This window comes from Lynx canadensis, chromosome F2 (assembly GCF_007474595.2).
Source record: "Lynx canadensis isolate LIC74 chromosome F2, mLynCan4.pri.v2, whole genome shotgun sequence".
Taxonomy (NCBI): Eukaryota; Metazoa; Chordata; class Mammalia; order Carnivora; family Felidae; genus Lynx; species Lynx canadensis.
In genome coordinates this window covers 71,258,661-71,284,855 of record NC_044320.2, presented here as the reverse complement: position 1 = coordinate 71,284,855, position 26,195 = coordinate 71,258,661, and the positions used below count along the sequence as shown (strand labels likewise).

The 26,195-nt window shown below is 40.4% G+C and overlaps 1 protein-coding gene across 2 annotated transcripts in view; it reads left to right on the top strand.

Moving 5' to 3' along the window:
• Window positions 1–26,195, top strand: part of CHD7 (chromodomain helicase DNA binding protein 7) — a 172,839-nt gene that overhangs the window by 130,486 nt on the left and 16,158 nt on the right. For both annotated transcript variants that reach the window (XM_030304413.1, XM_030304414.1), the window contains 9 exons: window positions 427–492; window positions 7,089–7,144; window positions 13,646–13,760; window positions 16,984–17,067; window positions 18,782–18,919; window positions 19,016–19,137; window positions 19,734–19,977; window positions 21,619–21,795; window positions 25,950–26,093. In XM_030304413.1, the coding sequence (XP_030160273.1) occupies window positions 427–492; window positions 7,089–7,144; window positions 13,646–13,760; window positions 16,984–17,067; window positions 18,782–18,919; window positions 19,016–19,137; window positions 19,734–19,977; window positions 21,619–21,795; window positions 25,950–26,093 (1,146 nt within the window). The remainder of the gene's footprint in view (window positions 1–426; window positions 493–7,088; window positions 7,145–13,645; window positions 13,761–16,983; window positions 17,068–18,781; window positions 18,920–19,015; window positions 19,138–19,733; window positions 19,978–21,618; window positions 21,796–25,949; window positions 26,094–26,195) is intronic.

Sequence of the window (26,195 nt, the reverse complement as noted above, 5' to 3'; positions counted from 1 at the left end):
CGGGGCTCGAACTCACGGACCGCGAGATCGTGACCTGGCTGAAATCGGACGCTTAACCGACTGCGCCACCCAGGCGCCCCAAAAGTTACATTTTTGACTGCTGTCATGCAGAGATTGTTTTCTCTTGGCAGCTGGAGTTTCTGAATGCTCTCTGGCTTTAGGGACCCCGCTAGTCCACGTAATTAAACCACATAATCATGAAGTAATAAACACAGATTTTCCTTTTGCCTGTCTGGAGAGCAAGAGCCTTGTTCTCTACCATCCTGTTTCCCACCAGCGACTAAAAGGGTATGATTTAAAGGGTATGAATTTAAAACGTACAGAGGTAGATGCAAAAGGAATGATTTCTTGTGTTGATGGCTTGGAATGAAATGTTTTCCACTTGGATTGATGTAGCCTACTTTTTTGTTTGTTTGTTTGTTTTAGGAATCTGTTGATGCAGAAGGTCCAGTGGTAGAAAAAATCATGAGCAGTCGTTCAATAAAAAAACAGGTAAGCACCATTTGGAGTGATCAAAACCTCTGGTGTATGTAGGACTCTTAAATTATTTTCTGCTTTATAATTTCCTTGAAAAAATTCACTATTATAAAAGAAAACTTCTGGTGATATTTCTAATCCTGTCTGATTTGTTAGCCAAATGTAAAACTCCGGGATATTTAGCCCCAAATGAAACTGAAATATATCAGACAGTCAGTGCTTTGTGACATGATTTAGAGTAGGCAAGAAACTCAAAAGTCGCCAAAGAAATGTATAGGGCTTTTAGAGTTATAGGCTGCCTTTTTCATAAATACTATTCGTAAAAGTCATAAACATGAATTTACCTCTCATCTCCCTCAGGGAAGTTCCCTGCCCGCCCCCGCCCCCGCCCCAGGATGGAAGTTTATCATTTTAGTGAGTAGGTGTTTTCTCATACTTTTCATAACATTTCTTCATGTACAATTAAAATATTCATTAATCTCTTTTTTGTCAGTGCAAAGTGTAATTTTTGAAGATAATATGACTTATTCTTCAAAATTCTTCAGCATTTGTGTTGATCTGCAAAGGTGAAATCTAGGTACTTGTCACTAGTCTGATAACTTTGTCATTGAGGAGCACATCTACCCTGTGACAAAGAAGTCCAGTAACCCTGTATTGTCTTCCACTGATTGAGATTCCTCATTTCATCCCAACCAGCTAGCTCCCTTCTTGCCCAGTTAGAGCAAATGCTTTGTTTTGTTTGAAGAATTACACAGATATCGAGATGAGCTACATCTCCACATTCTGACATACAATCTCCAGTGTCTCTAGAAAGTGGTGTCCTTTAGATACAGGGTATCTGTCTTTCAGCTTGAGTCGTTGTCGAATGCAGCTCTTTCTTCTTACTTGCTTTCAAGGTAGGTGGAAGTACAAGCTCATTTTTTGATATGCAAAATAAGTTGTTTTTTTTTTTTTTTAAATGTGAGTTGTGTACAGAGTGTAACTTCCCATTGAGAGAGGTGAGACCCCAGGCTTCTCAAAGAGGGAATCTTTGCTCTTCACAAGCTACTGTCCAGAGACCCTAGAGAATGGTATTACACCAGCAGGGCACTTCTCTTTACCTTTGTTGCAGTACTGTTTCCTTTTCTATTGTGTTCTCCAGAGTGTGGGTTTGTATCAGAATATACAACTCTAGTTCCACGAAAATAATCAAGAATGACACGTCGAGATATTTTCACGTTGAGTGTGGGGGTTGGGGGGGTATACGGGATGGCTATCTGTCGACTCTCTGAACACGACAGTTTCCTCACTGATGAACCAAATGATAAAACTTCAACCAAATTTCTCCCCTGTTCAAGCAGAAATGAGCACTGTTTAAGTCATTAGAAAGGTTGCATTTTTGTCCTGCTAATGACTCTGGAACTGTTAATTTGTGACTTGTAGATATATGGTAAAATTTAAATACTTGGTGTGCTTTAAGGAATAATCCCCTCTGCAGAATTGAAGTGACTTGTTTGAGTAAATAGCATGTGGTTTGGATGGGATATATTAATTTTCATTCAGTTGATAGTGCTTCAGCAGGCATACACAGCAGATTTGGGTGTTGCAAATTATAATTAGCTCTATTATTCAGAGCTACTTAGACTATGCATTATGTAGGACATTGCTTTTTCTTTCTGCTTTGCCCACTTCACAGCTTTTTCTTTTCTCGTTACCCTTAAAAGGTAGGTACCCACAGTTAGAAATAGGTATTGTTACCATTTATGGACAGCCAGGTTTGTTTTATCGTAGGAGATTAAAATTCACTTTAAGTGTATATGGGGGTGGAATATTTGTTGAGTTGGTGAATTTTAGGATGGAGAAGATGAATGGAAAATTTCTCTGGAAGGGGAAACATGCCTTGAGGTGTGATTTACAGTAAAGAAGAGATGAGCTCATTGAATTGCTTGTACATTACTGGTATTTTTCATAAAGGGCGATAAAAAATAATTAGAACATTGCAAACCTTAGCAGGTACTGACTTCTTAAACTGCTAATGTTCTTGGAATGGTTACTTTCGTTATCAGCTTTATGAACATTGGGGAAAAAGTGTGGCAAATAGAAACAAAAGGAAATTTGAGATCTTCCTGTGGATTCTAGCTATGTCTGCTGGTCTGTGTCCTGTTACCATGAATAATTGAAGGAGTAGCTGTAAGAAGGTACCTTTATCTCCCCCTGGCAGCACCGTAGAAACCTGCGGTGAGCTCTCAGAGCCTGCCCTACATGGTGCTGACACATAGTGGGGACTCAGATAATGTTTTTCAAAGTCCGTTGACCTCATCACTGAAGCCTGAGAAGCATGGCCCATTGTGATGGAGTCATGCAGACGCAGAGCTCATCTGGCAGAGCCTCTGTAATTCACCTCATGTTTAATCGGGATGGCTCGGGCACGTATGTTGTTCTAAACTCAAATTCATATGTGTTAGACGTATGGGATATGGAAAGGGATGTAGTTGATACTTGTGTTTGAATTCTGAGGTAGATTTAAGCATGGACTTTTGGAGCGCCTGGGTGATTCAGTTGGTTGAGCGTCCAACTCTTGATTTCAGCTCAGGCGATGATCCCAGGGTTGTGGGATCGAGCCCCATGTCAGGCTCCACCCTGGGTGTGGAGCCTGCTTGGGATTCTGTCTCTCTCTCCCTCTGTCTCTGCCCTCTCTTCCACTGGCACACACACTCTCTCCCTTTTTGTTTAAAAAAAAAAAAAAAAAAAAAAGGACTTTTGGATTGTACAACAGTTAATTCTTTTGTTTTCCACATTTAGCCTGTCTTGTAGCCCTGTCTGCTTGGAGGCATCTGTCCTTGGAGAATAATTCAAATCCTTTTTGTATCGGAAGGTCAAAAACAGTTGTAAAAGTGAATTCTGGCGGTATTCCCTGAAATTCTTTATTTTTCTTTAAGTTAACTCATGATATGTTTTCTTAAGAGCTTATTTTAAATTCCAGGGTATTTGTTTTAATCCTCTTTAGCTGAACCCACCACCACCAAGAACAACAACAAATAGTATGTAAAGCAGGCAAAACTCTTCATCGCATTTATTATGTCCTATTTTCTCCCAAGGTGAACTACGATTTGGTATCTCTGCTAGAGTATACAGTAGGTTGAGTCACAAGTAGGAAGTGATTCATACCTTGCTTATTGATATCTTTATCAAGGTGCTTTGTCTTTCTGCTGTAAATTATTCAACTTATTATTTTCCCTTTTGGCACTATAGTTTAGCTTTGTTTTCCAGTGTGACTGCTTAATTTAGTAATAGAATGCTTGGGAAAGGTCATTCATTATTTTAGGCTACAGGATTATCATTTACTGGACTGCTATTCTAGAATCCAGGTGGCCAGAGGAGTCAGTTTATTGCCCGGTTGAGGTTTTGGGTTCCTGTGAGTGATGGGAACAAGTATGGCTTAATATGTGGAACTTAAAATTTCATATGAATAATAAGGATTTTCATAGGCTAGCTTTAGAGTCTAATGAAAAGATATACACAGTTCTCTAAAATTTTCTATTGAGGGGCGCCTGGGGGCTCAGTTGGTTAAGTGTCTGACTCTTGATTTCAGCTCAGGTCATGATCTCATGGTTTTGTGAGATAGAGCCCCATATCAGGCTCTGCACTGACAAGGAGAAGCCTGCTTGGGATTCTCTCTGTCCCCCCCGCCCCCCCCAATAAATAAATAAACTTAAAAAACTAGTCTATTGAACACATTAAATTACTTTAGAGGGCTCTCAAATTTGAGGGCTTTAGAGGGCTCAGAAATAAATATTCTGGTTCTTTGTATGTGTGTGTGTGCGCGTGTATAGAAATAGTGCTTTGAGTCCGTTATTCATTGGTTATTCCCGATACAGAATGGTATCTGAAAGTTGGGGCCTGGGGGTAGTTGTTGGGGCTGTTTCCACTCCCACCAAAGCCTGGCCAAACTGCCATTTAGTGAATAATTAAAATGGTGTTCCCAAGGGTTTACGCATTCACTTACTTTTGTTAATTGTTTTGCTTTTAGTAAAGCAGAAGAAGTCAGGAGGATTGTATTTATATGAAACAAAGAGTGTAAAACAGCCCTACTCATTGTTCAAGGCGCAAGAAGGTGATCCAATATGTGTGGTCAGGGAATGGAAGAACAGGCTTATAATTTGGGATATCCAAAAGAAACAGGCCCTGATAAGGGTGCCTGGGTGGCTCAGTCGGTTAAGCGTCTGACTTCAGCTCAGGTCACGATCTCACAGGTCGTGGGTTTGAGCCCTGCATCCGGCTCTGTGCTGACAGCTCAGACAGAGCCTAGAGCCCGCTTTGAGTTCTGTGTCTCCCTCTCTCTCTGCCCCTCCCCTGCCCACATTCTGTTTGTCTGTCTCTCTCTCTCTCTCTCTCTCAAAAATAAATAAAAAATTAAAAAACAAGGAGAGAGAGAGGAAAGAAGGAAGGAAGGAAGGAAGGAAGGAAGGAAGGAAGGAAGGAAGGAAGGAAGGAAGAAAAGCCCCAGTAGGATTCTGCACCGGCTCCAAGTGCTACCACACGAAGCCTTGGAACCTAATTGCTTCCTCTCAGCTCTAGACCCTCTCGTTAGGCACCTCCACTGCAGGTTCCTGGAGGAACAGCCAGTCAAGACAAGAAAATGGGTATTGATGACCGTCAGAGACAGACAGTTGATGGCTGTGAGTCAGAGCTTTTTGGCAACAGGATTGAGACGGAATGGAAACTATCCCTGTTGTTCCAGAGTTAATCCTGTGTGCTTTGGTGCCCACTTAGAAATTACGGGGTGGCGAGACTATTTAGAATGACAGGGAAAAGACTGTATAGGAAGAAAGATTGGGAAGGAGGAAATCAGAAAATAATAGAGCCTAGAAATGATAAAGCTTGTCTTTTTACCGTCTCAAAGATACATATTTTTTTTGAAGCACTCTTTCTGAATTGAAAGAAATGCCGTTAGCTTCAAAAGAGTAAAAGCAGTCGACGACACATTTGAATTCCATTCCAGGATTGAAGTTCATGATATGCTATGACCATTGTCAAAAGGTCCAGGCTCATCTTGGCTTTCCATTTACCCTGGTTGTCTTCTGTCTTGTCTTGGCCTTCCTTTCTATTGGAATCTTCAGTTGACTGCTCTAATGTGTGAGCAGAAGGTGCAATATCGGGGCTGGAAAAGAGTAAGGCTGGTCCTAGATGGACTGTCCCTCGATTGACTAGAATTTATCTCTAAATTAATTCCAGGTTTATGTTGCTGGGTATCTAGCAAACACTCCTTTTCATTTTGGATAACTGGAAGTTTATGGACATTGATGGTGTCCTGAAAAATTGCTTCAAAAGCTGCTTTATGGTTATGACCTTTATAGATGATTAGGTTAGAACCAGCTAGTGATGGGCTTTGACCGCACTCTCGAATATCCTGTCTTCTAATTGCTGATTTCTAGGCTGGTGGAAAAACAGTTTACAATTTAGGTTTAAGCAACACATGTGAGAGTTTCAAAGAAAAGTTTTGGTTCACAGTCTTCGGTAGTAGTTTCAACGTTGGGGATTGAGGGAAATTGTAGCCTCTTTGAGCAGATCCTGTGCCAGCCTGTCATCCAGTAGAAAAGTCTTTGCTCCTTTGTTTGTCCTCTCCCGTGTTCCTACTTGCCTTAATTTTCTTCGCAGCATCTCTGAGGCGGCTTAGCCAAGCGTGACCCTTAAGGCAGGCTCGGGTGCTCTTGTAAGAGTGTAAAAGCAATCCCTAAACATCTATAAGTGGTGTTTACGTTTTATATCCCCGATTTATCTGATCAAATGTCCCAGGAGAAAATTACATACTATGACTTAACAGCCCAAAAGCAAAAGGGGAAAAAAAATATTGAGAGAGATACTTAAAATATCACGTGAGGGGATCTTCCTCACACCCTGCGGAGGGTGGGATCAAGGGAGATGGTCTAGATAGTCTCACCGCTGAACTCTTGGTTCGGCCGATGCATATCACGATTTTAACCTTACCTACGTGTAGTAGTGGGAGTGTTAATTTTATTTGGCTGCTATGTGTGTGAGACATCTTGTCTGAGAGGTTTTAATTGTACCATTGAGTGAAACTAAAACTGGGAATAGAGATGCACTGAAATTACAGCGTAAGAACAAGGTTTAGTTTTACATGGTTTCTTGTTTGGAGTTATTAACTATATGGAGGAATAAATGTCTTTTAAATATTTTAAAACATTACAAAACCCACAATGTAAAGTTGCCATGAGGCAGCCAAAAATAATACATATGGCATTCAGGAGAGCAGTTGCTAATTGGCTGCTGCCTGAGAAAATGGTACACTTGGCGTCTACTTAACACTGTGGGTTTGGCACAGAGCCAGATTTGGGGTCAGGTTGTTGTGAATGAAGCTGCATGTGGTTAGGGAGGAGTTAAAATGATTCATGTCTCAGAAGCTGTAGCACATCGAGTAGCACGCACGGGCCGAAGCGCGTCAGTCTTCATCTCACCGGCCTCCTACCGCTCGCGACGTGCTCATCCGTTCGAGAACATCCACAGCTGCCTTCGTCGCCCCTGGTTTGTGTTCACGTGGGAGTAAATCATCGTTTTTGGAATATTCTGGTAGCTGGTTTGGAGCACGTGCCTGAAATTTTCTTTTGTTGCAGAAGGACTCTGGAGAGGAGATAGAAGTTGAGGAATTCTACGTGAAATACAAAAACTTGTAAGTAAACCGTGATATATATCTATACGTGTGTATATATATATATATTTTTAATCGGGGGATATATTTTCAAAGTCCTCAATACGGATTTAAAAAATAACTGGGAATTGGGAAGTTTTGGTGCGGCTTGTTTAGTGCTTTGCAGGCTGTTGCCTCCCAACTTTTGTGTCTTTGAGAATTTTAGGAATTTAATTTTTCTGGGAAACGTGTAATTGGTACAAAAGTCGGCCAACTTTCACGTATAACCAAGAAATCCTTTTTAGAAGGGCTAAAGCCTCACACGATAGTAGAAAAGTGAGCAAAGTGACATTTGCCTGTCCTCTGAGAATGAATCTTACTCTGTGAGGCCACCCTCCCTCCTCTGTCTGTGCGCAAGATGGCCAGGCACTTGAGATGAGATCTCTACTATCAGGCAAAGTCTCTAGAAAATCGTGACATCCCTCACATTTTTGAAATGCAGCGAGCTGTGATTTTGTCTGTTTTTGTTTAGTGAATTTGAATTGCGTAAGTTTAAAAACGCCTAACTGAAGAACAACGCCAGTGAGTTGTTGTTCCGCGTTGTGGATGTAGGGCCAGGCACGTTTTCAGGAGGCGGTGGCACTGTCGGGATCAGGAGTCATCCTGCTGAAGGAGCCTGCAGCCCTTTTCTAACCCAAGTAACACTCGCAGAACAAGGACAGACATCTTCACGAATGACGCAAAAATTAAATGAAAAATTTGTAAGGCAAGGAACTCAAGCATCATTCTGATAAGTTTTAGAGTTTAAAAGAGGCTTTGGGGAGTTGCTGTCAAAGCAGCCTAAGAAAATGTAACCCTCCTTTTAGAATATGAAAGCATCAGACCTCACGGTTTCTGTCATTCTCTCTTGTTGCAACTGGCAATGTGTTGATAAACTAATGTAGTTCTGAAGTTCTGTGAGCAACACCTTTCATCAAGTAAAAAGATGAAGAAGTCTCTTGCCATCGTTAGTGTGAGAGGTCAGTGAATTGCAGAGTACAGCGATCAAAATTGCTCGGTCAATATCAGATGGGTGTTGGCATCATTTTATACTCATAGCACGGTGAACGTACGTACACAGGTGGAAATTATACATATGACGCGATTCCATCTAGTCGTATAAGGAGAGTGTCGGGATAGGTAAGGAGGCAGTAACTAAATGAACCAGAGAGAGTTCCCCGGTAGATTTATCAAATAAAACGTAGAGCAAAGACATTTAAGTACCAGTGCCCACCAAATGGCACCGCTGGATAGGCCTCCATCCAAATCAGCATGTGGCAGTGGGGCTTGACGTGCCTGATTCATTCTTGACCAGGAACCACCGCCAGGCCGGGGAGACCTGTCATCCTTCGTTGGTCATGTGAGAGGAGGCAAACATAGTTCTAAAAAAGAGCTTTTCTGTCTGATATTATTGAGTTCTGAGGGAAATTAAAATTTCCATACAATTAACCGTTTCTGTTAACCTTTTAGTTGGACATAATTTCAAATTTACAGAAAAAGTGCAAAAATAGAACAGAGAATGCCTGTTTTCCCTTTTGTAATTGACAGGCGTCTTCTGGAAAGGTATTTTGAGACTTTAGCTATGATCATGGTTGCTGAGTGGTGATTTACTAATTCCATCACCCATTCTAAATTTATTAGTTGGGTTTCCACCGTAAGGAGGGCTTTGACCTTCTTACTCATTTGTTTCTTTACAGCTGTGTAGACTTGTGGGGTCTTATTTTATTCAATGGGCCATAATTCTTTACTATCATATCATTATTTACTTTGCTCACATTATCCCAGATTTGGCCCACAGGAGCCCCTCCAGGCTGGAGCCTGTCTCCTTTTGCCTTGTCCCCATCCTTCTTTGAGCACTTCCTTACTTTCTGGCACCAGAGGATATTCCAGACTCCTCTTACAATTTCTCTTTTTAAGGTTCTCCAAGGAGGCTTGGTTGTGTCTCCTGGAGAACGGCATTTAGAAACCAAGATGTGAGTGCTAGGTGTGCTCATTGCCGCTGGGAGTCACTGTTTCCGGGGCCTCTCAGCGAATGGGGCTTTGCGGGCCACCTGCATGCGTACATGCATGTACACGCACGTGTGTGCGTATGCATGACATAAACACATGTGTTATGTATGCGCGCGCGCACACACACACACACACACTCCTCTGTGTACCTACCTATCTACTTACCTAAAGACAATGAACACCAGCGCCTTTAGAGCGATAGTTGTGGTTTTATATCAGCAGCACCATGGGGTTCATTCTCTCCTTTTCCCTTCCAATATTCCTGACTCCGTTCTTCAGCCACGAGAAACCCGGCTCTTATTATCCCTAACATATTTGCTTATATGTCAGTCCTATAATATATAGGAAATGTTTTCCAAATTACTAGACCATATTTTTGGGAAAAAGAAGCGTACCAACTGTAAAGTTCATTTAGTATTTGTTTAGAATTTGTTGTAGTTAGCCAAAGGGTGTAGAAGCTAAGTAAATACTTGGTTCAGAATTTCCTTGGCTTAGTTCTTTTCTTCCTCCTGCCCCCTTTCAGCGTGGTTATGTTATTTATTTGATACTCAGTTGGTCTTTAGTTTCTGTCTGTGTTTGTATTCCATTTTAGCTCCTCACCATTCTTGTTGATCTTATTTATTTTCTTTTCTTCAAGTTCATGAAATATTCACATGGTTCAAAAGTCCGAACTTGTTCAAGAGGATACTCAAAGATGCATCCTTCTCCCTTCCCTTCCACCCCATTCCTACTTACCTTCTCATTAATCCCAGATTTATCCTTTCTGTAATATTTGGCAGAAACATGTAGAGGTGTGTGTGTGTGTGTGTGTGTGTGTAAATATATATACGTAAAGTATTTTATATGTATAAAATGTATGTAACTTTCCCCTTTCTTCCACACAGAAGTAGCAGCTGTTTGTTTTCCTATGCATAAAAATAGCACTTTGGTGTTTAATAATACTGTATTTTGGAAGTTACTCAACATCAATCCATGGGTTCTTCCTCATTCTTTGTTACTGCTGTGTAGCACTCCAGTGCATGGCTGTATCATAGCTTATCCAACCAGTTTCCTATGTATGTGGGCATGTAAATGGCTTCTGATGTTTTATAGTTACAGACGGTGCTATGGTATATATTCTCTTGTCTGTATATTTTCAAACTGTTGGAGGCATAATTTGAGGGTGAATTCCTAGGAATGGGATTGCTAGATCCCAAGGCAAACATACGTGTAGTTCTGTTAAGTATTGCTAAATTCCCTTCCCTAAGGGTTGTGCCCCTTTGCATTACCACCCAGAGTGGGCGAGACCACCTTTCTCCCCTCAACCTTTCCAGTGTAGTGTGGTGGGTTCCCTTTTTGTGAGAAATTCTATTTGGCTTTAGTTGTTTTTTTTTATTTTAATTGTGAATGAGGTAGAGCATCTTTTCATAAGTTTAATGGCCATTTTTACGTCTTCTTTTGTCAGTTGTGTCTTCGTGTCTTTGCCCGTTTTTCTGTTTTGCTTCCTTCAATTTTGAAGAGTCCTTTTTATCTGTGGGATATTAGTCCTCTGGGTTAGATGTTGCAGCTGTGTTTCCCCCATTTCAGTTGTCCTTTGACTTTATATTTTTATTGCATTGTAAACTTAAACATTTTTTATGTAGTTAGATTTATTAATCTTTCATTGTATTGGATACGATTTATTTATTTATTTATTTATTTATTTATTTATTTATTTATTTTAAACCATAGCTAGAAAGCTTTTCTCTACCCCCAAATTAAAGAGGAATTTGCCCTGTTTTCCTCCAGTACCTGCATGGTTTCATTTTCTGTGTTGAGGTGCTTAATCCACTTGGTGTTTGTTCTTGTGTATGGTGTAAGCACAACGATACTTGGTTGTTCCAGTTTTATTCTTTTCCAAATATTATTGTTCCAGCACCATTATTAAAAAGTCCATCTTTGCCCTAGTGATTTGAGATGTAATCCTTGTCACATACTAAATGTACACATTTATTTAGAACTCTGTCTGTGCCCTGTTTTAATCCTTTGGTCTGTCTACTCACGAACCTGAAGCACATGTTTTACTTACAGAGGCTTTATATCTGGTATAGGTAATATAATACCTGGTATCTCTAGTTTCCCCTCAAAACTTTACTTTTTGTGTTTTCCTGGATGTTCTTGCATGTTTATTTTTATATGTAGTTGAGTATTGACTTGCCTAGCACCTTAAAATGCTTGTTTATATTTTTATTTATATTGTGTAACATTTACAAATTCATGATATATGATGTTGAACCATACTATCTAAAAACTAGGATGTCTAGGGGCACCTGGGTAGCTCAGTAGGTTAAGCATCCGACTTCCACTCAGGTCGCCATCACATGGTTTGCGAGTTCAAGCCCTGCATCAGGCTTTCTGCTGTCAGCGCAGAGCCCGCTTTGGATCCTCTGTCTCCCTCTCTCTCTGCCCCTCCCCTGTGTACTTGCACGTGCTCTCTCTCTCTCTCTCTCACTCTCTCTCTCTCTCACTCACTCTCTCTCTCTCTCACTCTCTCTCTCTCTCTCTCACTCTCTCTCTCTCTCACTCTCTCTCTCTCTCTCTCACTCTCTCTCTCTCTCTCACTCTCTCTCTCACTCTCACTCACATACATACATACATAAAAACAAGTATGTTAACTCTATTTCTGTGTTTTTTAAAAAGGTTTTAAATATTTCCATATAATTTTCACGTATTTTTTATTAAATGTATTGCTAAGAATTTAATCTTTGTTGATAGTGTAAAAGAAGTTTTCTCTACTGTTAATATCTTCTAACTGGTTATGGTTTATGTAAATGGAAGCTGTTGACATCGGTATGTTAATTTTATATCCTGCTACCTTGCTAACTTATTTCATTTTCTCATTTGAATTAATTTTCTAATTGACTCTCTAGGGTTTTCCTGTTATGCAGTCATATCATCTGCAAATAGAGATAGTTTTACTTCTTACCTTGCATTTATTGGCTACTGCCTTGAATACAGTATTGAATAGGAGTGGAGGTAGTGGGCATCCCCTTTCTGATCTTAGTGGAAAAGCCTGTGGCTTTTCTCCATTTAGTAAGGCAGAGTCCCTGTCCAAAAACTTCAGCCCAGGTTACAAGGGGGAGGGGAAGACTGGAATGCCTGCACCCACCTCACGGCCACACTGGTGGTGCTTTAAAGGCACGTGCGCCTCAGCCTATGCACGTGCCTTTTTCTATCCAATAGTTCGACGAGACTAGATTATTTGTATAGCATTTTTTTCTGATTGTAACAGTATTGCATATTGTTTATTGGAAATTGGGAATGTACTTGAAAGTAGAAAAGAAAATACTTGCGGTCTTGCCACCCAGAAATGATCATTATTAACATTTTGAGGCATTTTCATCTAGCCTCTTTTCTCTGTGTGCATGTGTGTACAGGGTTTATATCAATTCATAGTGTATCGAGGCATATGTAAAGTCCTCATCTCCCTCAGTCAATTGCAGGGCTAAATCAGTCCTACCTTTGAAAATGCATATTAGACTTTACATAAATATAAACGATACGATACTTAATGTCACAAGCCTTTTCCGTATCCTTAATCATTTTTGACAGATTTTATAATGGCTGTAATTTCTAAGAGTAGTAGCACCTTGATTTTGAAATAGGTATATATTCACGCACCTCATTTCTTTTCCATGTCATCACCAGGAAGAGAAATAAGAGGCAGTCGGGGCTATCTGGGGCAGGGAGAGAACGATGGTACAAAAGAATATTGAAATAACAAACAAACGAATGTCAAAGGTACCATAAAATGTTAACTTTATACCTGTGAGTCTTAAGAGGGAGGGTGAGAGTGTTCCTGTTGAGATTAGAGAAAACACCTGTGCCGCAAGCAGGCCATGGTGAGCCTGGAGAGGAGGGGGTCGCTCAGTGCGAGGAACCGGGGAGATAGCAGAGAGTGAAAACTTCACGGGAGCCAAAGGGGCATCACAGCAGAGCTCCTGGAAGAACGCAGAGGGCGGCTGGGAGGGCGCGAACTGATCTGGGGCTGGCTGACGGCCTGTGTGTTCAGAACGCAGGTGATGGTCCTTTTCTCTCCAATTGCTCTAGAAGGACCAAGTTCGGTTTACCTTTGCTGTTTTAAATTCGAATTCTCTTGACTTGATGAAAACCTTTTCTTTCTCAATTAATGATAAAAGGCTCAACATGTAAATTCATAATTAAGGCCACCCTGTAGTGCTAATTGTTTTGTATTGAAGTGTACTCCATTCACTTACGAAAACAGCTTGTTACCAGGTCCTTTTTTTTTTTTTTTTCATGGGAGATAAATAAGAGCTGGAGGCTCAGGACTGCAGACAAATTTTAGGCACCGTTACTGATTTTTTTTTTCTTATTCTCAAACATGAGTAATTATATTGAATGTTGATCAGTAGCCTCTCTAAGTAAACAGTTTATTTCGTTAATTATTTAGTTGATTTTTGGAATAACAAAAGATTATTTTCTACATGTTTCAAGTATATCATTTTATTCTTTTAGCTCTTATCTTCATTGTCAATGGGCATCTGTAGAAGATCTGGAGAAAGATAAGAGAATTCAGCAAAAGATCAAACGATTTAAGGCAAAGCAGGGCCAGAACAAATTCCTTTCAGAGGTATGAAATACCCAGTTAATTTTCTTAAGTAGCAACCTTACTAAAGTGTTCTGAATTTTGAATTTTAGTTTAGTAAATTACTAAGAAAAACTAGTTTGCCTCATTTGTGCTGTTACTTGCATATTGGTAGCTGGTTATTGCTAAAAAAAATTTGTAAACAGGAAATTTCTCATTCTTCCTGTTGCTTAGTCTAGAAGATACTGGTCCTTGTGATATTATGTGGAAATATGATGGTATCATTAAAATCTTGTAATGAAAACACAGTTAGCAGACAGTGAAAAAAGTAAGCGGATAAAAGTTCTGTTAAGGTTTAGTGAGTTAAAGACTCTGCAGTAAGTATAAAGTACATTTTTTAGAATGTAAGTTACTTCTGTAAGGGAAAGTATGTGGCAGATTTCTTTTGTTCAAGTCAATGCCTGATTACAGAGTTTACAGGTGATGTGCTATGGTATAGAAGTTGGTGTAATGTCTTCTGCCTGTCTCCCCTTACCCTAGGTTATCGATGATGAAAAGGTAACCATACCTAGCGCAGGGAAGGAAATCTGCATTTTTTTTTTTTTAAAGGTAGTGCCAAGTCCCCTCCAAAAAGCTCAGTTACATTAAAAGAAATGCTTTTGCAGACTGCTTACTGGCGTCTCTGGACTTTTGCTCACCAATTTGGTTTCACTTAAGAGTAACCTTCACATTGAAAGATTAAACTTGCTGATTGATTAATTTTCCTCTCCTTAAAGAACTTAACAACATATAAACTGCAAAGATGTGTGACATTTGATGCAAAATAATACCTGTTTAACAACCTTCACAACCTTCAGACCCCCCCCCCCCCCCCCCCCCTTTTGGACCATTGGGGGTAGGGATGGAAGAATATTCAGTACTTTTGGGTCATAAAATCCTCATAATCTCAGGTCACAAGTCTGTGTTCTCCTGGAATCTGATTTCCACGCTTCCTGACAGGCAGCCCGTCAAGTTTGTGTTGGATGGGCCTTTGGGTGGTGGTGGTTTTATTGGGCACGTGTCTGCATCACCACCTTTACTGATCTGAGTATGCAGCTTCCTCGAAGCACAGTAATTAACACTGAGGGGAATGGAGTTACTCAGATGTGACTCAGTCTTCACCTCTTGGAGAATACTTAAGTGATTTGGGGGGGGGGGGGGGGGGAAGGGCAGTTTCTAAGAAAATACCACAAAATTCTATTTTTTGTGCCCTTCTTCATGCAACTGAAGTCAAATGTTGGTGACATTAGGCAAGTTGAAATCATTAGCTTCCTTTTAGAAAGAGACGCCATATGTTCTGCTGACCTTTTCTATGGATCAGCGTAGGGAGAAGGAAAACATGCGATGGTAGCTTCCCCCCATCCTTCAGTCCTGGTTCTGTTTATTAAATGTATTTGAAATACATTTGCTGGTGTCAGAGGCACTTCGGGGATCTGTGCCCGGCTCTAGCTGTGCAGCCTTATCTATTTGGATCTGTCTGTGTGAATAACCTGTACCACAGTCGAAATATATTATCTTGCTTGGTAACTCAGCAACTAGAAATCTTAAGCTTTGTCCTGAGTGGAAATAGCACTAATTCCAGCCTGAAAAGGTGGTCTGAGGGCCAGCACAAAAGGATAGCAATTCCCTCTCTCTCTTTCTCTTTTACACGCACATGCACACGCACATGCACACACGGGCGCCCTTTCCCGTAGACAGTCCCGGTTTCAGGTGTTCCACGGCTCTGCTGCTTTGGCATTTTTAATTACGACTGCTTTTGCATTCTTTGTTTCACCTTAGGCTTCCTCATAAGCCGCCGCCACTAAAATCTTTATTCAAACTGGAAACTGCGTCCCACGCATGATGGCGCGGATGAGTTGCTGGCAAGGTGGAAGTGTTTAGGAGTAAGGTTAAGGATTTTAACTCATCAGCGAACGCTTCTGTTTAAGGACAAGATGTCTTAAAGGAGCTTTTAGCATCAGAACCTCGTTTATGGGGAGTTTTAGTGTTGATGTTAGTGTGAATAAGGCATACGTATTGCATACCTGAATCTAGAAGCTTCGGACAGAGCCAGTGCATTCATACGTTAACGTTTTAAATACACTGAACATTTCAGTGGATTTTTTGCCTTACTAATCAACTCTGTGTAAGGGCCCGAGGCATCTGAAACACACTTTTGTATTTCTGATTTTTTTTTTTTTTTTTCATAATTCAGAGTTCAAAGGCCCCGGACCAGACATTGTAAATGGGCACAGCAGCCCAGGGAATGTTTGTCATCCTTGAGCTGACTGTGACCAAACAGCTTATCTTTCCGACCTGCAGTTTAGGGCATATGAGCAGTGTCTAAGTGACTTCTAATATGTCTCTGCAAAAGGCTTTTAATGCAGTTTTGTTACCGATAAGTTGATCTCTAGGAACACATAATAATGTGTCTTTTGTTTTCTAACTTATCTGTCTCTGGCTTCTCTAAAGTATGATTTAGTCTGTAATTTCCCTTTGAGCCACATTCTATTCTTTTCTATGAGATAACTTTGCAAACAAGTAGTACTACTTTACTTTTGTGATGATTGTTAATACGTTGGCTAAATAACCCAATTATTTAAGCCTCATTTCTTTATCCTTAATATTTTTAGCCAGATGCTCTATATTCAGTACAAATAAATCATTAGAACACTTAGATTAATGACAAAACTGTATTCAAAGGAGGTACTAACGTTGATTGGCGAAGGCGACCAAACATCCCATACTGTTCACACTAAAATATGAAATTCACTGGTTTCAGTGTTTTTAGCTTTTGAATAGCATTCTGTAAACGATGCTATAAGGCATCAGACAACTCCGGTAGTTACAAGACTCTGAGAGCACTTACTGTGCATAGCCTGGCTTCTTTATTGCAAGCTGTAGTTTCAAGAATGCTAAATGCATTGCATGCCGTAAGCCTTTTGGATTGCTCATTAGTGAATTGTAATTTCACACTTCATTTAAAATATTCTTAAACATTCTCTCACAGTAAAAAGGTTTCACACAGTAATTAAAAGACCCAGTTCACAAAGTCTGAGAAGTCTGATTTCCTCATGGGGAATGATTTTGCTAAATTGTAGCATTTCAATTAATATAATAGAATTTGCCAAATATAAATTTTATTTTACTGTGACCCAAAATATTATTGCCTGGTGAAAAGTGAAATAGTGTTTACTCTCAGGAATTAAATAAACATTTTAACTTTTTAATTTTCTTTCCTTTGGCGCAGATTGAAGATGAGCTTTTTAATCCAGATTATGTGGAGGTTGACCGGATAATGGACTTTGCACGAAGCACAGATGAACGGGGAGAGGTGACAGAGATCACTTGTATTAGGGGGCAGTGACTCAGACAGCTTATGTGTGTTTGTGGAGAATGATTATGGGATCCTAGATCTGGTCCTGGTCAGAGCCTTGGATCATGACACAGTTGGTCTAAATTTAACTGAAACTTGTTGACTATTAGTTCTATGACTTAATAATGGTGCTAAGTGTGTTCTTTGTTTAGTGTGAGAGCTTTTTAAAAGAAATCAATTTTCAATATGAAACAAATACATTGGCATTTTGCAGAATTTCAGAATATGATCAATAAAGAAGAATTTAGTACACTTTGGTCTAAACCTGTCACGAAGCACAAATTTCCTATACATAATTAAGAGTGCTCTTAGCAGAATGGAATTTAGTGTTATTTAACATTGTACGTCCTTACTGTGCGTTGATGAACCTCATTTAGTGTAGTGCACAGAGAATAATGTAAAGTAATCCTCTTTATGAGATCTTGGCATTCTCATGTTGCTTTGCAAAACTCTGTGAGGTTGTAAAGGACGGTTGATTAGGGCAATGAGAGTGGAGACAAGTCTAGTGCCTTCCCAAGCGTGCTGTCTTGGTGACGATATACCCACCCACCATGAGCTCTGTCATTCCTGGCTTCTTTGTGTAAATTAAGCTTTATATAAAATGTTTAGATCTTTGGATGCCTGGGCGACTCAGTCGGTTAAGCATCCAACCTTTGGTTTCGGCTCAGGCCATGATCTCACAGTTTGTGGGTTCAAGCTCCGCATCGGGCTCTGTGCTGACAGTGTGGAACCTGCTTGGGTCTCTCTCTCTCTCTCTCTCTCTCTCTCTCTCTCTCTCTCTCTCTCAAATAAACATAAAAAAAAAATAAAATAAAGTGTTTAGATCTTGCTCATCTAGTGAGAGTCTGCAGTGAACTCCCAGATTTTTCCAAACTCTGTATCATGAAGTCCATGATGTTTCAAAGACAGTATCTGTAAGGGGATGTTTGCTTTTCTAGTTTTACTTTGCTTTACTTATGAGAAAATTATTGCATATTTACATAGCACAGTGAGTGTTTTTAACATCACAACCAGGTCAGTGTACCTTAGCCTTGAAGTGAAGGTCCACAAACCCAAGTATTTTCTAGAGGAAAGACAAAGGAAATTTTGTTGATCTGCATTACCCAAAATATTTTGTTCTCCAGCCTACTAGACCTCACTTTATTTTAAAGTGATCAGGTACAAACAATACCTCTCTCTTTAGGAAAAAGGCAGAGATACTAATAAATTCAAGCTTGTTTCTCATTCTTTAAGAAACTAGCCAATTATGTAAACATGTAAATACTGGCTATGATGATTTACTGTAGAAGTCTGAATCAGACACCCGATAAATGATTTGCACAGATAAGAGTAAGGCTTAAATTCAGCTGTGTTATGTACTAGCTATTTCTTTATATATCTTGACTTTTGAACATGCCAGTGCATTAGATAAAATTTAACTTACTCCGATAATACCCAGTAATACTCTTTCCAATTTAGACTTGACACTGTTAACTAGGAACCACGGTGCCATGGGTGTAGTTTTAAAACTACCACCAACTCATTCTTTCTGTCGCTGGGGTAGCATCCATCATTAAATAATGTAGAACACGTGTTTTTCGTGTGAGTGTGTGTGTGTGTGTGTGTGTGTGCGCGCGCACACGCGCGCATTGATCAAATGAATCCATTTCTGATTTACTTAAACTTTGCCCAGCCTGTGACTCACTACCTGGTGAAGTGGTGTTCCCTGCCTTACGAAGACAGCACGTGGGAACTAAGGCAGGACATAGATCAAGCAAAGATCGAAGAGTTTGAGAAACTAATGTCCAGGGAGCCAGAAACAGAGCGTGTGGTAAGAATTGGCTAATGGTGAAGGGTTTAATTTGGAAATAGCATAGCAGTGTGGTCTTGGAGAAACCGCTAATGGGATCTACTATATTTGAAACAGGAGCGACCTCCTGCTGATGACTGGAAGAAATCGGAGAGTTCCAGGGAGTACAAAAACAATAACAAACTCAGGGAATACCAGTTGGAGGGAGTAAACTGGCTACTTTTCAATTGGTACAACATGTATGTAAACCATGTTTTTCTTCACTTTGAAGAAGGCCTAAGAACTGTTTTCCTTTGTAGTCATTGAAAATGTTAATCAGGGGTGCCTGGGTGGATGTCGGTTGAGCGTCTGACTCTTGGTTTGGGCTCAGGTCATGATCTCACGGTTTCGTGAGTTCGAGCCCCGCATCAGCCTCTGCACTGACAGTGTGGAACCTGCTTGGGATTCTCTGTCTCCCTCTCTGTCTCTCTCTGCCCCTCCCCCACTCGCACTGTCTCTGTCTCTAAATAAATAAATAAACTTAAAAATTAAAAAAATAATATTAATATTAATCAAATAATAGTGTAACACTTTAATCTCTAATAAGAATTATGAAAAACAGCAAGGATTGGAAGTATGCTTAATATTTATCCAACAAACATTAACACCGACATTGATAGAAGTATGTAGAAATAATGATGTCTTAGAGGATTTTGTTTGAAAATGTGTTCTGTTGAATCTGAGAGATCATCTGAGGTAGGCATTTGTGAATATAATAGCATATGTTTTGTAAAAAGACAGCAGTATCTAATATCCATACTTACTAAACTTTTCTCATTTTGTTTCCTTCCCAAAGGCGAAACTGCATTTTAGCAGATGAAATGGGTTTGGGAAAAACTATCCAGTCCATTACATTTCTCTATGAGATATATTTGAAAGGAATCCATGGCCCTTTTTTAGTAATTGCCCCATTGTCCACAATCCCCAACTGGGAAAGGGAATTCCGTACCTGGACAGAGTTGAACGTGGTTGTGTATCATGGGAGTCAAGCTAGTCGTCGGACCATTCAGTTGTATGAAATGTACTTCAAAGATCCCCAGGTAAAACGTCACAAGTGGATTCTTGATGCTTCTTATGTGTGTTTTAAAGTTTTGGATGTTAAAATGGTCTCAGACATTTTGGGGAAAGGCCTAGATTTTACAAAATGGAGAAATTTGCTTTAGATTTCTTATCCAGTTTATTGTGTTATACTTTCTCATCTTGTAAATATAGCTACTTTTTATACCTTTGGTCATCCTGATTATTAGATAAGAATGAATGAAATATTTTTACTTTGGGTGAACTACGGAAAATCATTTAATGTTTTGATGCACTAACTGGTTTTATTTTGCAAGCCTAAGAAAAAGCTAAACAAAAAATGGTGTTATTCAATGTAAGTAGAAAGAATATTTTGTGAAACTATTACTAGAAGTAAAAATGATTAGGCATGCAATGTTGAGTGGCACATCTGAGCATATAATGTTGAGTGAAATACACCCAAAGGGAGGAACTTCTCCTTTGGCTCTAGGTAGCACTTGGTGTGATTTCTTACTTGTTCTTTGTTACCTGTATACAGTTACTGTATGATATTGACGGCAAAGCATTATAAATGACAAAGAAGGAAGAATAGTGTGTGCTAAAGTAGTTTTAAGCTACAGGTGGTAAATGGTAGTCCTATAGCTGGAAATAGGACAGAGTTTTGTTTTATATGTTCGCTTTATGTGTAAAATCTGACCTATAATTAAATACTTCAAGGAGAAAAATATTGAAATCTATTTTGGTACTTATCTTTAGATTTGAGAATTTGTTGTAAGTTCTATCCTAAGTGAATGGTTTTTCATTTTAGCCCTTCAAAACATAGGAGCACCTGGGTGGCTCAGTCGGTTAAGCATCTGACTCTCGATTTCAGCTCAGGTCATGATCTCACGGTCGTGAGGTTGAGCCCCTGCACTGGGTGTGGAGCCTTCTTAAGATTCTCTCTCTCTCTCTCTCTCTCTCTCTCTCTCTCTCTCTCTCTCTCCACCCCCCCCTCCCTCTGCCTCTCTCCCATTTACTCCTCCCTCTCAAGAAAAAAAGTAAAAAATAAGTTACCCAAGCAAAATAAAAGTAAAAAGTTTTTCAAAAGTAAAAAAGGTTTTAAAAAGTTGCCTTAGTACATCATCCTTTTGGCTTCTTACCTTTCTGGAGTCTGAAGGTTGTAACTAGAATGAACATACTTAGTGGCGCTTTACTACATGTGATCTGGAGAGAAATTGAATCAGAAATTTTACTAATGATTTGCAGACTTCCTTTAAAAAGAAAGGTTTTTAGGGGCGCATGGGTGGCTCAGTTGGTTGAGCATCCGACTTCGGCTCAGGTCATGATCTCACGGTCCTTGAGTTCGAGTCCTACATCAGGCTCACTGCTGTCAGTGCAGAGCCCGCTTTGGACCCTCTGTTCTCCTCTGTCTCTGCCCCTCCCCCACTTGTTTGTGCATTCTCTCTCTCTCTCTCTGAAAACAAAACAAAACAAAAAAACATTTAAAAAAATAAATTTAAAAAAAGGGTTTTAAAGCCCCCCTGCAAAATACCTTGAAAACAAAATGCATGTGTTACCCAAAATAAAGATGTCCCCAAAAGAGAAATACATATGTTTCATGCTTTTTATTAATCAAAGTAATGTGATCTCTAATGCTAAATAGTAATTTAGAACTGTTCTTATAGGGTCGAGTGATAAAGGGGTCCTATAAGTTTCATGCCATCATCACTACATTTGAGATGATTTTGACGGATTGTCCTGAGCTGCGGAATATTCCATGGCGCTGCGTCGTCATTGATGAAGCCCACAGGCTGAAGAATAGGAACTGCAAGCTTCTGGAGGGGCTCAAGATGATGGACTTGGTCAGTGATCTTAGTGATGATTCCATTGAACCTGAACAGAATCGTTACTGACTCGGTGTTCCCACTGCGTTGAATTTGACTGCTACCTGTGTAGGGTTTGCAAAGCCTGTCAAATATGGTGGTGTATCCTCCTGAGCTTTTAGTTACTCAAAAGTTGCTGCTGTCCTTGATTCTTACATGACTGGCCGGTATCTTTGTGCAATTGTGTTACAGCAGGCTGTAGTCGGGATAGTTTCACTGAGCTGAATTTCAAGTATTTACTTTTCCCTTTTGCTTATAAATACTGCCATTTCATATGCTGTTGGGCCAGGCTTTGGTCCAGGAATGGTAATGAAGTTATATTCCAGGGCTCATGGTTTTGGCACATTGGATCCAGTAGGGCTTGTAAATGGAAGTTCTTAGTAAGATGGGTTAATACCTGGGATTGGTCAAGTTCGCACAGACCCTTGGAAGTTTGGGGCGTTATGAGACCTTGAATTTGATCTGGAGTTTTAGACCATGCTTGCCCCTTCCTCTCCCCACTTCCGAAGAGGTGGTCAGGTTTTTCTGATAGGTTTTTTTCAGTAGGAGTGTTATGGGATAACGTGTTGTAGAGGTGGTAGGATTTAACTGAGTTTCTGTTCCATACTTCTGTGTGTATGGTTTCCTAGCAGAAATTATTACGTGACTTCAGTCATCCTCAGACTTCTTTGCTATCTGTAGTTTGCAAGGTGGGTTTTGATCACTTGTTTTCATTTTTAATGTACGTTTTAGAAGCAATGTTACTGTCATTCAGTATGTCTTGAATGTTTTTGCGAAGTTTTTAAAAAGTGCAAAAAATTTTAAAAATCTCTTTGATGTTGCCTTCTGCAGATTAATTTGATCTCTTGTTAATTGAGAGTTTGAGAGGGGAAGGAACATTCTATGTGTTTGCGGCTATAAATTTTTTTTACTGAAGACTCGTGCTACCGAAAAGAACACTTAAAAGCTTTCTGTTGCAGCTGGTTCTTTGAAGCGATTCTCTTATTCATTAGCCAGCTCTTCTTTTAATCAAAAACAAACAAAGTCTAGTTGTGTTTAAAGGAAAAAGTCTGCCTGAATTATGCTAGTAAGGATGGGATTTCCCATCCTAAGGCTTTTTCAAATCAGTTGATATTTGATGGCCAATCCACAAAAGAAATTAGAATACTTTAGAAACAGTGCATGGTCTTGAAGACATAGGTAAGCAAGTGGAAAAGAGAAACTCTGCTACCGTGTTCGTTCTCTCAGGCGATACGTTAGCCTTACATTGAAATCAACCTGTATCGGCAGGGAAATGCGAATGTTCCCGAAATACTGACCTGTATCTTCTGAGTAGGGACCCATCTTCACAGTGGTTCACGTAGAAGACACAGTACCCTTTTCCGAAGGCTTAAATCGTCACCTGAGTTTATCTAAGTTGTTTCCTATTACTAGTTTATGTGCTTCCAGGCAGTTGATGCTTAACTGCAAAGCAGTCCTCCAATGATACGTACAGATTCAACTCTCTCAGCAAACAATCTAATTGTCATTGGGAGACTTGAAAGGATTTTCCATTGTTTACAGCAACACTTCATTAATGGATTAGAATCTGTCATACAGATAACTTTTCGGTTACAAATTGCAGTGTTTCCTAACCGTTTTCACGTAATGGCACATACAGAAAGTGGTAATGTTCTCTGCGTGTCATTGTAGTATGTCACAGTGGGGTAAGCTGAGAACACTGCCCACTGCCATAGGTGACCAGCCCTGGGACACTGACTCACAACCCTGCTGGCTGCCCCAAGGACTTGCATACCTGTAACTCATTCATGGCTCTGATTGCAAATGAACCACTGGAAATCTCTGATAAGCAAATGAACCAAATAGTTGTTTTTCTGATGGCCAAGAATCTTTATCTCAGAAGAGACGTTTTCCAGATGGAACAGAGCAGCACTGTTCAGAATTGGAGTGTAATTGTATTTGTCCCGTTCTGGACAGCTCATTGCTTGGCCTTGAAATCCTTACTTACAGTAAATATCGTGAGAACTTCTACACTGGCTGCTTTTCATTCTTCTTTCCTAGAATAAGTCACAGTGAAAATAAGGACCAGTAAGTATATCCAGCTACGGAGCAGGTCAGAGGCCAGCGCTGTTTCCTGCCCTAGACTCAGTTAGGATGAAGGGGCACTCGATGACGATCGTGTTCCAAGTGCCTGCTCAGAAGGAGGAGACCAGCGAGTGTCTTCAGCTCTCCCATCCCCAGGGAAATGCTTCCAGAGAGGATTTGTAGAGGGACGTCTATGGTCCACCCGTCCTCCATAGAAGCCCTGGGGAGCACGGCATCCCCTTGTGCATCATTGAGAAGGAAGGGATTCTCTGGAGGTGGCAGTGGTCCTTCATTGATTCCATCATCTCATCTTTCATTGTCAGGAGGCCTTACGCAAATTAAAGAGTTTGCTGCAATGAAATGAAATGTGTATCACTCCATCAGAGCTAACAGGGAGGGACGGTAACGTTTTCAAGCCAAAAGCGTATCCCCTGGCGTAGTTGAGCTTGGAGGTGATAAGCTTGGTAGCCCCAGTCTCTTACATGATGTTTTAGGATACTGTGTGTATTCATCAGGTGTTATTTCACAGTCACTTTCAAATGAAAACCTGGTTTTGTTCCACTACTCATATGTAACCTTATAAAAACGTCATGTGTGTAATCATTTGGTATAACTGGCTTTAAACAGCCCTGGAGGGAAAACAGCATGAAAAAGGAGCCCCTTTCCTTTTTTTCAAATATTACTTTGAAATCAATAACTTAAAAGGCTTTTTCTGAAGCGTTTGGTTAGAGGTTAAGGATTGAGCTCGGTCATAAGGGATACGAGAAAACTGGGAGACAATCTTCAGTGTCGATACAGCTGTTCCAGTGCAGTAGCTCCTTCCCAAATCTGTGACAGTGTAAAAAATTCTTGAGTAATTCAGAACTTGAGTATGTCAGGGACTGTGGCCCATGTTACCCACCAGGATGGTTTTACGGTAGAAACCCTTGAGGTGATTTGCAGACTCCTTACTCTATGAATTTAATGAGTCCGAAGATGATGGTGGTCTGTGTATCTTCCTGAGAGACCTCTTTATCCAAAAGGAAGAAGAGGAGGCATGAAAGCAAACTGCACTGCTTCCCCTCACTTTCAAAGAGCTTCACTGGCAGATGAGGCGTGGTACATGTTACGAAAATTATCGTGTCCCTAGTTGTATCATTTATCTAATGTTTCCCGAGCATATACTCTCTGCTTGCAGCCAACTCTTGTCAGCTTTCACGCTAAGTCGGAACAATTGCTTTTGAATCTACCAGAAGGTAGGGTCACTTTCTGAACTAGTTTTATTCACTGTACTGTGCGTGAAATGGCCAAACAAAATATTGACCAATGAGGCCCTCAAGATTAATGAACTCACTACCGTTAAAACCGGTCACTGCGAAACAGCTCCTCTGCGTTGGGTATATAAAACACAAAGACAAGAGAACAGATGCATGAGGAAAGCTGGAGAAAGAGCTCGTAAACAGGAAGAATTATCTTAAAGAAATACCTAACTTGGTTCAAAGAAACAAAGTTAGAAATAGCATCTGTTAAAAAAAAAAAAAAAAGTGATTGTGGTATTTAAAACCAAGCTGACCTCTTTGCTAGTTTGAAATTTTTGCAGAACAGAATGGTTTTTCATATGCTGTTGCCTGTAGAAGAACTTCTTTTGTCTCTAAAGTGAGTCATGCAGGAAGCAGATGGGGAGATGAGAATGCTGTTGATGTAGAGAACAGAAAGAAGCATGTGAGCTCTCTCTGAGTCCAGGGATTTTAGGAAAAAAACTTGGGGAGGGGAAAAAGCACTGGGACTCAGGCCACTTGCACCGCCATGGCACTAAAATGCCGACCTGGTAACCCCTGGAAGAAATGAAAGGGCAAGACACGTTTATGGGGTCTGCAGCGTTCCAGAGGGCCCCCGCCAACGTGTCCGAAGCAGGGTCCAAGTGTTCCTCGTATCTCCGCCTTCGCGCCCACCGCCTCCATGTCACGCGTGGTGGATGCCGAGCTGCACGAATGAGAAGTAGGCAAATGGATGTCTGGGAAAAGAGGCTTTGGGTTTAAGACGCCGCTTCTGTCGTGATTCAGTCCGTTGCTTTCCTTGTGTTCCCGCAGGAGCACAAAGTGCTGCTGACGGGGACCCCCCTACAGAACACGGTGGAGGAACTCTTCAGCCTGCTTCATTTCTTGGAACCGAGTCGCTTCCCTTCAGAAACCACCTTCATGCAAGAATTTGGCGATCTGAAAACAGAAGAACAGGTACTTACCACGTCTACTTTGTACTTCAGTCACGTCCTTGAAGACGAACCCAAGAAGTGGCAAAGCATTCCTACTTAGCTATGTAAAAATGTAAATTGTGTC